Source organism: Carlito syrichta, unplaced genomic scaffold (assembly GCF_000164805.1).
Source record: "Carlito syrichta isolate Samal-C Ts95f unplaced genomic scaffold, Tarsius_syrichta-2.0.1 Scaffold309650, whole genome shotgun sequence".
Taxonomy (NCBI): Eukaryota; Metazoa; Chordata; class Mammalia; order Primates; family Tarsiidae; genus Carlito; species Carlito syrichta.
Window position 1 is genome coordinate 66,006 of NW_007253746.1, and position 11,792 is coordinate 77,797.

At 50.0% G+C, this 11,792-nt stretch overlaps 1 protein-coding gene across 1 annotated transcript in view; it reads right to left on the bottom strand.

Annotated features, from left to right (window-relative positions):
- Positions 1-11,792, bottom strand: part of ABCC12 (ATP binding cassette subfamily C member 12) — a 57,769-nt gene that overhangs the window by 20,697 nt on the left and 25,280 nt on the right. The window contains exons 12-17 of the mRNA XM_021717322.1: positions 10,186-10,258; positions 8,409-8,612; positions 4,224-4,358; positions 4,039-4,115; positions 3,886-3,965; positions 361-450 (exon numbers count right to left, since the gene is read on the bottom strand). Of these exons, the coding sequence (XP_021572997.1) occupies positions 361-450; positions 3,886-3,965; positions 4,039-4,115; positions 4,224-4,358; positions 8,409-8,612; positions 10,186-10,258 (659 nt within the window). The remainder of the gene's footprint in view (positions 1-360; positions 451-3,885; positions 3,966-4,038; positions 4,116-4,223; positions 4,359-8,408; positions 8,613-10,185; positions 10,259-11,792) is intronic.

The window sequence follows — 11,792 nt, forward strand, 5'->3', positions numbered from 1 at the left end:
CAGGTAAGTTTACCCCACCAAGATGGGACTCTTGTGGAGAAGGCAGGCAGTGAACTGACCGCTGTTGAGCTCAGCGGCTGGGGTGAGCCAGCACAGAAGCACCATTGCTGGTTCATGCCGCTGCTCACTCCGCTTCAATAAAACAGAGTCTGGCAGCTTTAATGGAGATAAAGAATGATTCCATTTAAAAGGCTGTATTATCAGACTTGAGTTTTTAGAGGGGAGAAAAAAATAAAAGCATTGATAAATGGCCCTAGCATAAAGAGAGTAATTGTTAAAGAAATCATAAAACGTGAACAGTTTAAGATAGGATTTTTAAAATGCAAATTAAATCAAGGAACCCATTGTTTTATACTGAACCTCCAGAAGCCTTAATATATGTGTGATATGTTTTCCAGGTCACGGTTCCTTCCCGGGAGGATTCAGTCTGGACGAGCTGGTGCACAGGAACTAAGGAGACAAACACAAACACACAAGTGCCATGGCACTGACTGCTGGGCAGGGGTCCTCCAAGGCAGGCATACCCTTTTGCACACGCCACACCACGACTGAGGGCGCTATGACCATCCTTCCACTTGTCCCATGCTTTCAAATTTCCAACACACCTTTACTTATTTACTCGATTTGATCTTCACTACATCCCTGTGAAATAGACTTTAGGTCTTTTGAGAGATATTTATTAAGCACATACTATGTGCTCGGTCCTGGGAATACAGAGGAAGCAGCACTCGAGAAGAGGATAGGAATACATGTAGTTTACTGGGGAGATAAAAGGAGTAGGGAAGGGAAGGTAACAACAGAAGACATATCACCACTGAGTGTGGTGGCTCATGCCCGTAATCTCAACAAAGGGGAAGCTAAGGTGGGAGGATAGCTTGAGACCAGTAGTTTGAGATCAGCCTGGGCAACATAGTTGAGACCCCATCTCTACAGAAAAATAAAATTAGCCAGGCATAATGGTGGACACTTGCAGTCCCAGCTATTGGGAGGCTGAGATAGGAGGACTGCTTGAGCTCAGGAATACCAGGTTACAGTGAGCTATGATTATACTACTGTACTCTAGTCTGGGCAAGACCTCGTCTCTAAAGATATAAATAAACAAAAATAAAGTTAAAGAAAAAGGGGTATCACCAAGCCAGCAACCATTGTGGGTGGCTGGAGCTTAATCCCATGTAGAGAAATCCCACAGCCAGTGTAGACATACACCTCAGGGTTTTTCCATATGATGAGTGGGATCTGGGATTTTTCTATACCAGCTTCTATGGACTATGGGGTGAGGGCCCCCTCAGTAGCTGGCAGCCCCAGGCAAAGGAATGCAGAGATGACAGTTGGGAGTCGGCTGCCTGCGCTGAGGTGGTAAAAGCACCCGCATTTACCACAGGGCGAATGAGAAAGGCAGTTCCTATCTTCTCAGTGCTCACACCATGCAGAAGAAAAACCAGGGTATCTTCCTAGGTTGGCAGCTGCATGGACATCAGATTCCCTCCATGTCTGTCCCATGACCTCTCCATGCCCCAGAGGAAAAGAGGACACGACTGTTAGTCCTTGTGGAAACATTCAGAGGAGCAGAAATGCTGAAGCAGCCCCCAGCAGCAAGCACTGAATGCCTGTCTCTTCCCTGTCCTCCATGGAGAAGCATGAAAATGTCAACTTCAAAGCAGAATCATAAACCATACTTAGCTTTCATAAACAGAGATGAATAGAGTTAGAAGAGGGGGCAGCCCACACACAGCCTCTCTGCATCCTGCCCTGACAGGGAAGGCTTTCACACCTCAAAGGCGCCTCGCTGGATAGAGCCACCATTATACTCTCTGCCTGGGAACCAGCGCACTCCTTTGAAAACGTTCAGCCTGACTTTAGCTCATTGTGTCTCCCTCTGAGACTGCAAAATGAGGGAGACGCCTCAGCGTGCAGGCAGAGCCCAATGAACGGAGGCCTGGAGCACAAAGCAAGCGGTCAAGTCCCTTGCAGCCCACCATCCTCAGGAGTGCTGCTGGTGCTCACTTTTGCCTCTGCTGTGCTTTAGAAGACACTGGTGCCAGGCAGGTGGGCAGGGCTGCCCTGCCTATAGCTTCCAGAGCACTGAACAGCCCAGTTATTTATCCACAAGGACTGGGTCTCTCTCAAAGTGAAATTTCACAATTCCACTTTCCTTCCAAAAAAGGATAGGTGGTGAGGAAATGAGAAGCAGGGATTACTCCCTCTACAGGACCTCAAATCCTAGGCAGCCTGGCACTTTTTCTGAAAAGTACGGAAGAGATGTCTGGGCCCTTCACTTCAGCCTAGGGAGCCTCCGGAACAGTAAAAATATGTTGTCTTTTCAAAGGCACATGCATTTGTCACAAGCACCATTAATGGTGCCAAATTTCATTACTTCAAAGACTCCCATTTCTTTCCACACTTTAACATCTCTGAAATCTGGATGTGCTTTCCATTTGATAGTATGTCATATCGTTTAATTGGCAAAGATTTTTTTCTTTTCAAGTGGTAGGTAAAAATGATGATGGTCTTAAAAAATGCAAGGCGTCTTAGATTTGATGAAATGTGCTAAGTTTGTTTTTTTTTTAAGCTATGCCTTAATGAGGAACAAAACTCTAACTTGGAAAGTCACCTTGCTATGTGCACTTTGAGGAATCCTGACCCCTTCACATCAGGGCACCGAATAGGTACTCCGGGGATGTAGAATAGACAAAGAATTGGAAGGCAGCAGTGTCCAAGGAGGAGGAGAGGTGGCCTGATCAGCCTGGCCCTCTCCAGGCTACCCTCACTTCCTCCCTGTCCTCTTGGCATCTCCTCCTGGCATCAACCTCAAACCTTCCACCCTCCTCCACCTTCTCACCATAGTGTCCCCAGCAAACTCCTACACATCCTTACAGGACCAGTCCACAGGTCACTCTCTCTGTGAAGCCCTCCCTGACTTGCTGGTTCCTCCCACCCCAACTCCCCATTACTCCTGCTTGCTTCCCATGATTATCCATCTCCCTGTGATCTCCCACCAGATCATAAGGTCCTAAGAATACAGGACTTATTTTCTCTCTCCCCAGCCTAGCTTAGTACCTGGCACATAGTACAGTGCTTAGTCCTCATTTGTTGAAGGAATGAATAAACTTATTCCCCCTCAGTCCCCTCACTGCCTCTCAATCTTTTCTCAATGCTCCCCATAGAGAGAGAGAAATAGCTCTCGTGTTTGCTGTTGCTGCTAATTAATCTCTGTGCATTGCTTTGATCTCTCCAACTAATAATAGCTATTGAGAGTTACTATGTGTCAGATGCTGTGCTAATTGCTTGATGTACTTGTTCTCATTTAATCTTTACAAGAACTTATGGGGGCTGTACTATCATTTTCCCATCTTATGGATTAGGAAACCAAGATGCAGAGTGTTCAAGGTCACAAAACTGGCCGGACTCAGTGGTTCACACCTGTAATCCCAGCAATTTGGGAGGCCAAGGCAGGAGGATTGCTTGAACCCAGAAGTTTTAGCCCAGACTAGGCAACATAGCAAGACCCTATCTCTACAAAAAAATATAAAAACTAGCTGGGCATGGTGGTGTACACCCATAGTTCCAATTATTCAGGAAGCTGAGGTGGAAGGATCACATGAGCCAAGGAGGTCAGGGCTTGCAGTGAGCTGTGATCATGCCACTGCACTCCAGCCTGGGCAACAGAGTGAGATCCCAACTCAAAAAAAAAGTCACGAACCTAAAGGATGTGGTGGAGCCAAAACTTGGACCTAGGCAGATGAACCCCAAGGTTTCCACTGCAGGAGACCACACAATCTTAGCTGCCCCAAATGCCATGCACTGAGCCTACACTTCTCCATCCTGAATGGTAGATGCCCAACAAATGATTAAGAGTATACGACCAAGGGAATGTGCAGTAAATACCTTTAGTGTCTACAGAGTCTAAGTCTGTTTCAGATTCTTTTCCTTCATCTTTCTCATTTCCTGGAGCCAAAACTAGGATGAGAAATACAGAGAAATCTGTGTGCATTCGTAAGCCAAGGGCAGTAGGAGAGGTGGGTTCTAACTCTGTTTGTACCAGCATCTTCATCTCTCTCCGCAGGGCTCTCCTTCAGGGCTTCCTCCATTGCTGCATTGTAAATGTGTTCAGGATCCTGGAGACAAGAGGAAATTCCTCTGAAAGCTGAATGACAGAAACTTTCCAGGCTGGAAATCATGAGGGATGGCTCTCAGCCCCTCCCACCCAGGGGCATCTGATCTACCTTGAATTGCAACCCTCGGAGGTTGTGAACCAGTTTTGCATAGTGCCCTCTCTCCTTCATTAACTCCTTATGGGTTCCTTTTTCGCAAATTTCTCCATCTTCTAACAGAATGACTTCATCACAAGATTCCAAGAACTGCAGAGAGAGTGAAGTGATCTACGAACTTCTGGTAAGAGGAGGAAGAGCCCATGCCAAACTCCCACCCATCCATCACCTAGGACAGAAGTTCTCAACCTTAGCTCTATTGACATTAGGGTCCCCCCACTAACAACCTTCCTGGCCCCTACCCACCAGATCCCATCAGTACCCGCTTCCCTAGTTATGACAAGTAAAAATGTCTCCAGACATTGCCCTCCGGGGGCAAAATGGTCGCCAGCTGAGAACCATGGATTTACCCAAGTCTCATGAGTGCCAAAGTCAGTCTTTAGCTGTCACCATGAAGTACATCCCACCTTCCTTTGCTACTTACTGCTCCTTTAATGCCCTCCTAAGAAATCTGATCGTGGAGATTTGTAAAATGAAAGTGACAACCACGTGACCAAGATCTGGTAGAGACGAGAAATGTGACCTTTGCAGTGGTCTTTCTCTGTTATAGCATCACAAAACCTCTATACTATCCCCATTCAGCACAGGAGAAGCAGACCATGGAGCAGTCTGCAGCCACACTCCCAACTTTATCTATATGATAAAAGTACAGCTACATTTAATGCAGGCATCCTACATTTTGCCCAAAGCACTTCTGTTTTCTTCATTTGAATCCTCTCATTTCCATATCACTCCAGAGATCAAAGAGTTCTGTTAAGAGGGGTTTCCTTTCATTTTGAACTGAGCCAGAGCTCTCCCAGTAGGATCAAGGAAGCCCCTCCCTGCCCCCAGAGGTGGGCAAGATGCTGAGAGATCTGAGATGGTTCAGCCTGAAGAAGCCTTTGCAGTATGGTCCAGAGTCTTCTCCTATATTACAGGACCCGTCCGAGGTCAAATCAGCCCTTGCTGCTCCTGACTAGAGACATTAGAGTAAACACATTTTGGTCGCTGTGCACCTGTTGGGGGAAGTGGGGGTTGTTGCTCAAAGACTAAATGATAACAGTTTTGCTAGCCTGGATGCTCCAGTCTTTATGCTTCCCTCAGACTAACTGCCTAGCTCCCTGTCTACTTCCCCAGACAGCCCAGGCAGGAACAGACTGGCTTTAAATATCCATTTGAGACATGTCCTAACAGAGTCGTTTTTTTTTCCCCAGAAAATAACATCTCACATTTGCACAGACCTGATCTCCTCTCTTACCTCTCCATCTCTTACAATCCAATAAAGAAAGCAAGCAGCTTTATTATCAGCCAATTTTCCAGATGGGGAAACTGAGGCCCCATAGGCCCTGTAGCCTTTTCTGCCTATGCCAGGGCATACATTCCACCTCCAGAAGCTCCTGGTGAAGCTCCCTCTGGCCAGAGAGCCCCCAGTTGGCTTCAGAAATACTAGAAGGATCTGAGCCACTTTGCTCTGCAAACTCTCACCAAGTGTGACCTGGGTTGGATGTCAGGCTCTTTTTGTTGTTTCTTCAGGTAGTAGAAGAGTGATCCCCAGTCCAACTAGGCAGAAGCATCTGCTTAGCCTACAGGCCCAAGAGTAAAAGCAGCAGAGAAATTCTCTAGAAAAGCCCTAGGGTTCCAGTTCCAGACGCAGAGTGCTCTCCTTCCTGACAAGGAACAGCCAGACCAAGGTCCGGTGCCACCTGGTGGCTGACTCCATTTTCCAACACAGGAAAAGTAAGATAAAATGACCTTGGGGAAAGGCAGATTTTTTTTTCCATTCTACAACTCTTATTGAGCACCTACCATGTGTCAGGCACTCACGGTACAGAGGTGAACTGTGAAACCAAATGCTTCTGTCCTCAAGTGGTTTATGTTTTATAGTGGTGGTAGACAATAGCTAATAACTAAATAAATAAGATAAAGAGCAGGGCACGGTGGCTCACACCTATAATCCCAGCACTTTGGGAGGCCAAGTAAGAGGATTGCCTGAGCTCAGGGATCCGAGACCATCCTGGACAATCTGGCGAGACCTCATCTCTACAATAAGTCAAAAAATTAGTTAGGTGTGGTGGCACATGCCTGTAGTTCCAGCTACTTGGAAGGCTGAGGCAGAAGGATCACCTAAGCTCAGCAGGTCAAGGCTGTGGTGGCCATGAGCAGGCCCCTGAACTCCAGCCTGGGTGACAGAATGAGACTCCAACTCAAAAAAAAAAAAAAAAAGATAAAGAGTGCATCCTATAGTGATAAAGAAAACAATAAAACAGGGAAGAGAGAAGAGAATGCTGGGTGAAAGCTGCAATTTTCAACAGGGTAAGGCAAGGTAGGGCTTACTGAAGATGTGACAATTGAGCATAAGACCTTAAAAAGGGGTCAGATACCCGTGACTCCTCAGAGAATGATTCAGATAGGGAGAGCAGAAAGGGCAGAGGCCTTGATGGGGAAACACATTAGAATAGCAAGGAGGTCGGTGTGGCTGAAGCAGAATGAGTAAGGGCGTCAGTGGAGAAGAATCCAGAGAAATAGTGAGGGGTGAAAATGGGAGTAGGCAGTGAACAGACCACAGAAGCCTTATCAGCAGACTATTGAAGGAAAAAGGTAGATTCTTAGAGGAGACTAAGGTCTGGGGGAAAGAGGGTTTCTTGCCTCAGGTTGTACTGCTGGTTGGTGGGTTTCAAAGACTGGACCAGAACCGAGGCTACGATTTCCTTCTGTGAGGACTCCTAGAGGAACAGCTCTAACTCACATCCGTCAGTCACAAGGTGTCCCCCTCACAGGCCCAGAGCCCTCAGAAGGACAGCCCTCCCTGCTGCCCATTGTCTCCAGGGATGGACAATCCTGACACAGAGCTGTGATGAACACGTTTAGCACCTGGTTGGGGGTCCAAGAAATCCTACCTTCTCCTCCACCGACTCCTGACCAGAAGAGGAACCTGGAGCTCTTGTCCACACAACCCAGCTTAATGTTAGCTGGAGGTGGTATAGCCCATTCAGGGAAAACCCAGACAATCCCCCTGTGCACAATTCAGATGCTTGGAGTTTATTCTGGGCTGGGACTCTAGCCCCGGGCAAGTGTCAGCTGGGGCTAGGGCAGCACCATGGTCATGGTAAAGTTTGGTTTTCTGGGTCTTTGGCGATCGCCCCCTTCAGGCTGGTCCTCCTGACCACTGCTAGAGAATCCTGAAATGCTGGCTGCAGCATCCTGTAGCCATGGCAACTTCATTTGCTGCCATGCCTCCTCCCTCTCCACCACAGCCTCTCATTCTTCAAGGCAATGAGAACTGCCTCCTGTCCCCAGACCAGGCCCTTGTTTAACATGCTCCGGGCAGATGGCAGGAGAGTAGAGCAGACAAGACTCCTGCTGCCCTGGGCCTCTCGACGGAGGCCAGTCCTGTGGTGGCTCTCCTCTGGCAAGAGTTGTGGATCCTCCAACCCCTTTATGCCTCTGGAGACTCACTATGGAGAGGAAAGAGGGAGACTGGGAGTGGGAGATCTGGCTTGTCTCAGGTTGGAGGAGAAGCTTGGATTTCCACTGGGCTTTCAGAACCCCTTATGTGGGACCGATGCAGTGAGGACCATCCTCACCCTGCCCAATCCATAAACCCACTCAGGTCGAGCCCAGTCACTTTGGCAAGATTCATGCTTCCGAGCCTGGAAAAGTGGTCCTGAGCAGAGAGATCTTCCCCAGAGGCTTAGCCTTGGCCCCAAAGTCTTGGCTTCCAGCCCTTTTCCCTGGGGTATAATGTCTGGGGTCTGCCACCTCCAGTCACCCCAGCCAAGGTGACCCCAGCCTCAGGCCTGTACAGCCCTGCTGGATGAAGGGTGGGGTCTGAATGGTTTCCTCTGGCTCCCCATCTCCTCACCACCAGCAGCCCAGAACCAGAGGAAGGGTGCCCAGGCAGACCTCATGGGCAGGACTCAATTGTGCCTGGAGAATTCACCCTGTGGTGGGTAAATTCTTGACCCTAGTGAGTCCATGTACAGAGAGAAGCAGGCAGGGCTCCTGGGAGCCAGGAGAACTCTTTCATCCCCTGCTCCCTCCCCACCATGGCCAGGTGAGAACAGTCTCAGACAGGAGAGGATGTTTAGGCAGAAGAGGAAACTGTGAGCATTGGGAACCATACCCATCCTGTGACCTCTTGGATCCAGCATGTCTCATCACCTGCAGCTGGTGGGTCACCAGGACGACTGTCTTCCCCCTGAGTGTCTTCTTAATGCACTCCTCAAAGATGTACTTCCCCACATGAGCGTCCACGGCAGACAGGGGGTCGTCCAACAGGTAAAGCTGACGGTCGGAGTAGATGGCACGGGCCAGGCTGATCCTCTGCCTCTGCCCCCCAGAAAGGTTGAGGCCCCGCTCCCCGATCTGTGAACAAGGACAATGAAACTACCTATCATCTGGTCACCCTGCAGTTCTTGGAGAACAGGAGCTCCTGAAAGCTTCTCTGGACCCAGGAGAAAGACATACAGACTGATTGTCATGTCCACATGGTGAGGGGAGAGCTCCACTCCTCTTTGGCCCCAGGAAGTCTAGTGGGCAAAGCTCTTCATTATGCTGAAGGAGGGTGCCGGCCTCTTAGTACCCCCACCCTAATGTATGCCCTACAGGGAGGGGCTACATCTTGACCCCTAACACCGAAGGGAATTATTTGAGCAGAAAGCTCTAGGAGTATGGAGCAGTGAACGAGACAGAAAGCAGCTGGTGGGGGGTGGGATGGAAAAGGGAGCTCTCTACTCATCTACCTGTGGAGCAACCATCCCCCACAAGGCAGCTCGAAGCTCTGTGAAAAGGAGTCACACCTGGCTTGTTCATCTCCACATCTCTAAGACCTAGCACTATGCTGGGCACAGAACAGGTGCTCAGGCAATATTTTCTCAAAGAATGAAAAGCCTAGTTATTTACCCCAGGTGATTCTATCCAACCAAACCCAGAGTGAACCCCCATATATTCAGCCAGGCATCGAGCTGGGTACAGGAGTGGATACATGAAGCTGAGCAAGAGAGGGAAGAGAAGTCTTAGTCACAGGCTAGCAGGGGAGTTCATTACACACAGAATAATGGCACAAACCAGAATTTAACAAGTGCCCACTGAGAGGCCTAAACTGAGCACTTTAGACTGTGGGACTCTGGAAAGCCTTGCTCCAGGAGATGAATTTGGGGCTAGAACCCAAAGAGCAGTGACAACAGCAGGAGCAGACTTAGATGCTTGGAGGTACATGGACACTTGGTGGGCAAGTAGTGACAGGCAGAAGCCTGGAGGGTGGCCAGGGCTGTAGTGCGGGAGGTCTCGAATGCAGGCCGGGAAGACTGTAGGGGTCACGTTCTTGACACAGGCAGACGAAAAGAACCAGCATAGAAAGCTTTGGCCTTCTAATCTCCTCTGGGGCTCCCAAGCAAGGTGGGGAAGACTATGCAGAGGGCATAAGAGGCATGGGGACACAGGAAGATGTCAAGGTGACTCCCTGGGTCACTTGTGATGGAAGGTTCAGCACCCTAAGAGGAACTGTTTGGAGGTGACCCCTACACTCCTACCCTGGGCAGAGCCATTGAAGAAGGAAGGGGCCCTGGAGATGCCAGCCACATGCAACACTCCTGGGCCCCTGCTCTGGGGGACAGAGCTGGACCTCAAGCAAGGAAGCAGTTTCCACTAGAAACCTCTCCTGAGATGACAGGCAGATTGGAAGTAACCCCAGGAAGTGATCACCCTGTGACAGATACCTGTGGGCTTGGTGCCACATCCACTGTGATGTCCGGGAAGTAGAGACTCAAGTGGGGAATTCAGGATGGGTGGAACCTGAACTTTGCCCACATATCCTGTGACCATTCTGTCCTCTGGGGCATCTGGACATGGAGCAGGGACCTGCTAGCATTAGCCCTTTGGCCCTGGGCAAGTGGGCTACATGCAGCTTTCATGGACTTGGGGTCCCAGCACTACTCACCTCAGTCAGGTCTCCATAAGGGAGGCTTCTCAGATCCTTCTTAAGGCCACAGACATGAACTGTATGCTGATATCTATGGGGGCAAAAGTCAGAAGACAGCTTGGTGAGAAAGACTCTGAGAACTGCTGCCCTGAGCTGCTTCTCAAGGCATTGCTGGTATTGCTGGGGCAGAGTGAGGAGGCAGTGAGTGCTACATTCAAGAGCCAGTTGCTCTGTCTTCAGTGTCCCAAGGGCAGCATCCCCTTGGCCCCTAGATACCCTCCCCTGACCTGATGCAGAGGTGACTCAGGGATGGCCCTCCCCCATAGGATTCCTGCCACACAGAGACAATGACATCAGTGTACATGAAACTACTGAAGGGGACACTGGGGTTCCGACTGCTGGCTGCTCATGGGAGATAGAGAAGGGAGTCACCCATGTAGGCTTGAGGTTGCTGAGGACAGCTGGGCGCAGCCTGGAGGGCACAGGGATGAAACAAGACTGTAAATGTCAGAGAGGACTTGTGAGGGTGGAGGCTGGGGCTGGGGTGATTGCAGCTGGCGACTCTGACATTGGTCCAGCACCTCCTGCTCCAGAAAGTTACTCTATCTGCCCATCATGCCTATCTGGTTGGAGAGAATAGGGTTTTCTTCCCTGGGACAACTAAGGACACTGAGGCATAGACAATGCTGGCTAAAGGGGAAGAGAATGAGTGGGAGAGGACCTGAGCTCTTTGGGATGCTCGGCCTTTCTGTTTTGCCCCCTCAGGCTCACCCACTATATAGTCCTGGAGCCCAGTCTTCGATGAGTCTGATGGCTGAGGCCCTAGCCAGCTCTGCAGCAAGCAGGCTGCCCCAAGCTGCTGCGACGAGCACTTTACCCTGCAAAGGGCAGCAAAGCTGAGGAGTCAGCTCCACAGCAGTCCCCCAGTCGGGACCCCTCTCTGCTCCAGGGAGTAGCCTGCCCCTTAAGTCAGTGGTTAGTGGGATGTCAGTCTCCATGTTATAAGAAAAGCCCACATGCTCCTCCCTTATCTTTCTCTGTACCTCAACCCACACAGACAGCACCGCCTTAAGCAGAATCTTCCCCAGGGCATCAAAGTAGCCCACACAGCGGCCTCAGAGACTGACTCCTGCACAGTGCCATCCAAGCAGCTGGGGGCCCCACGACTGGGCCCTGAGTTTCCATCCCACTTGACAGGTTGCCTGCCTCCTCAGGGGTTGATTGGTTGGTTGATGGATATCATTAGCATCCTCCACATCAGGATACTCTTTCCTCAGTGCACGACAACAGGTAGGCCTCACAACTCAGATCTTGCAAGTCATGCCCCCCCCATAAGAGGGCAGCAGCAAGGGAGAGAGCCGGCAGGCATGAGCAGCTGCCCTTCTAGTGGCACCCAGGCCCCGGAACAGAATCCAGGCACAGCCGCAAGCATGCTATTCACATACCAGCTTCAGGGCTAGCATGTATAGTAGTTAGGACCAGGGACTTTGGATTCAGAAGACGAGGGTTTGAATTCAGCAGGTGACCTTGCACAAGTGACTGTACCTCCCTGACCCTCAAGTGCCGCTCTATAAAACTGAGCTCTCAGCCGGGCTCGGTGGCTCAGCCTGTAATCCCGCGCCTTT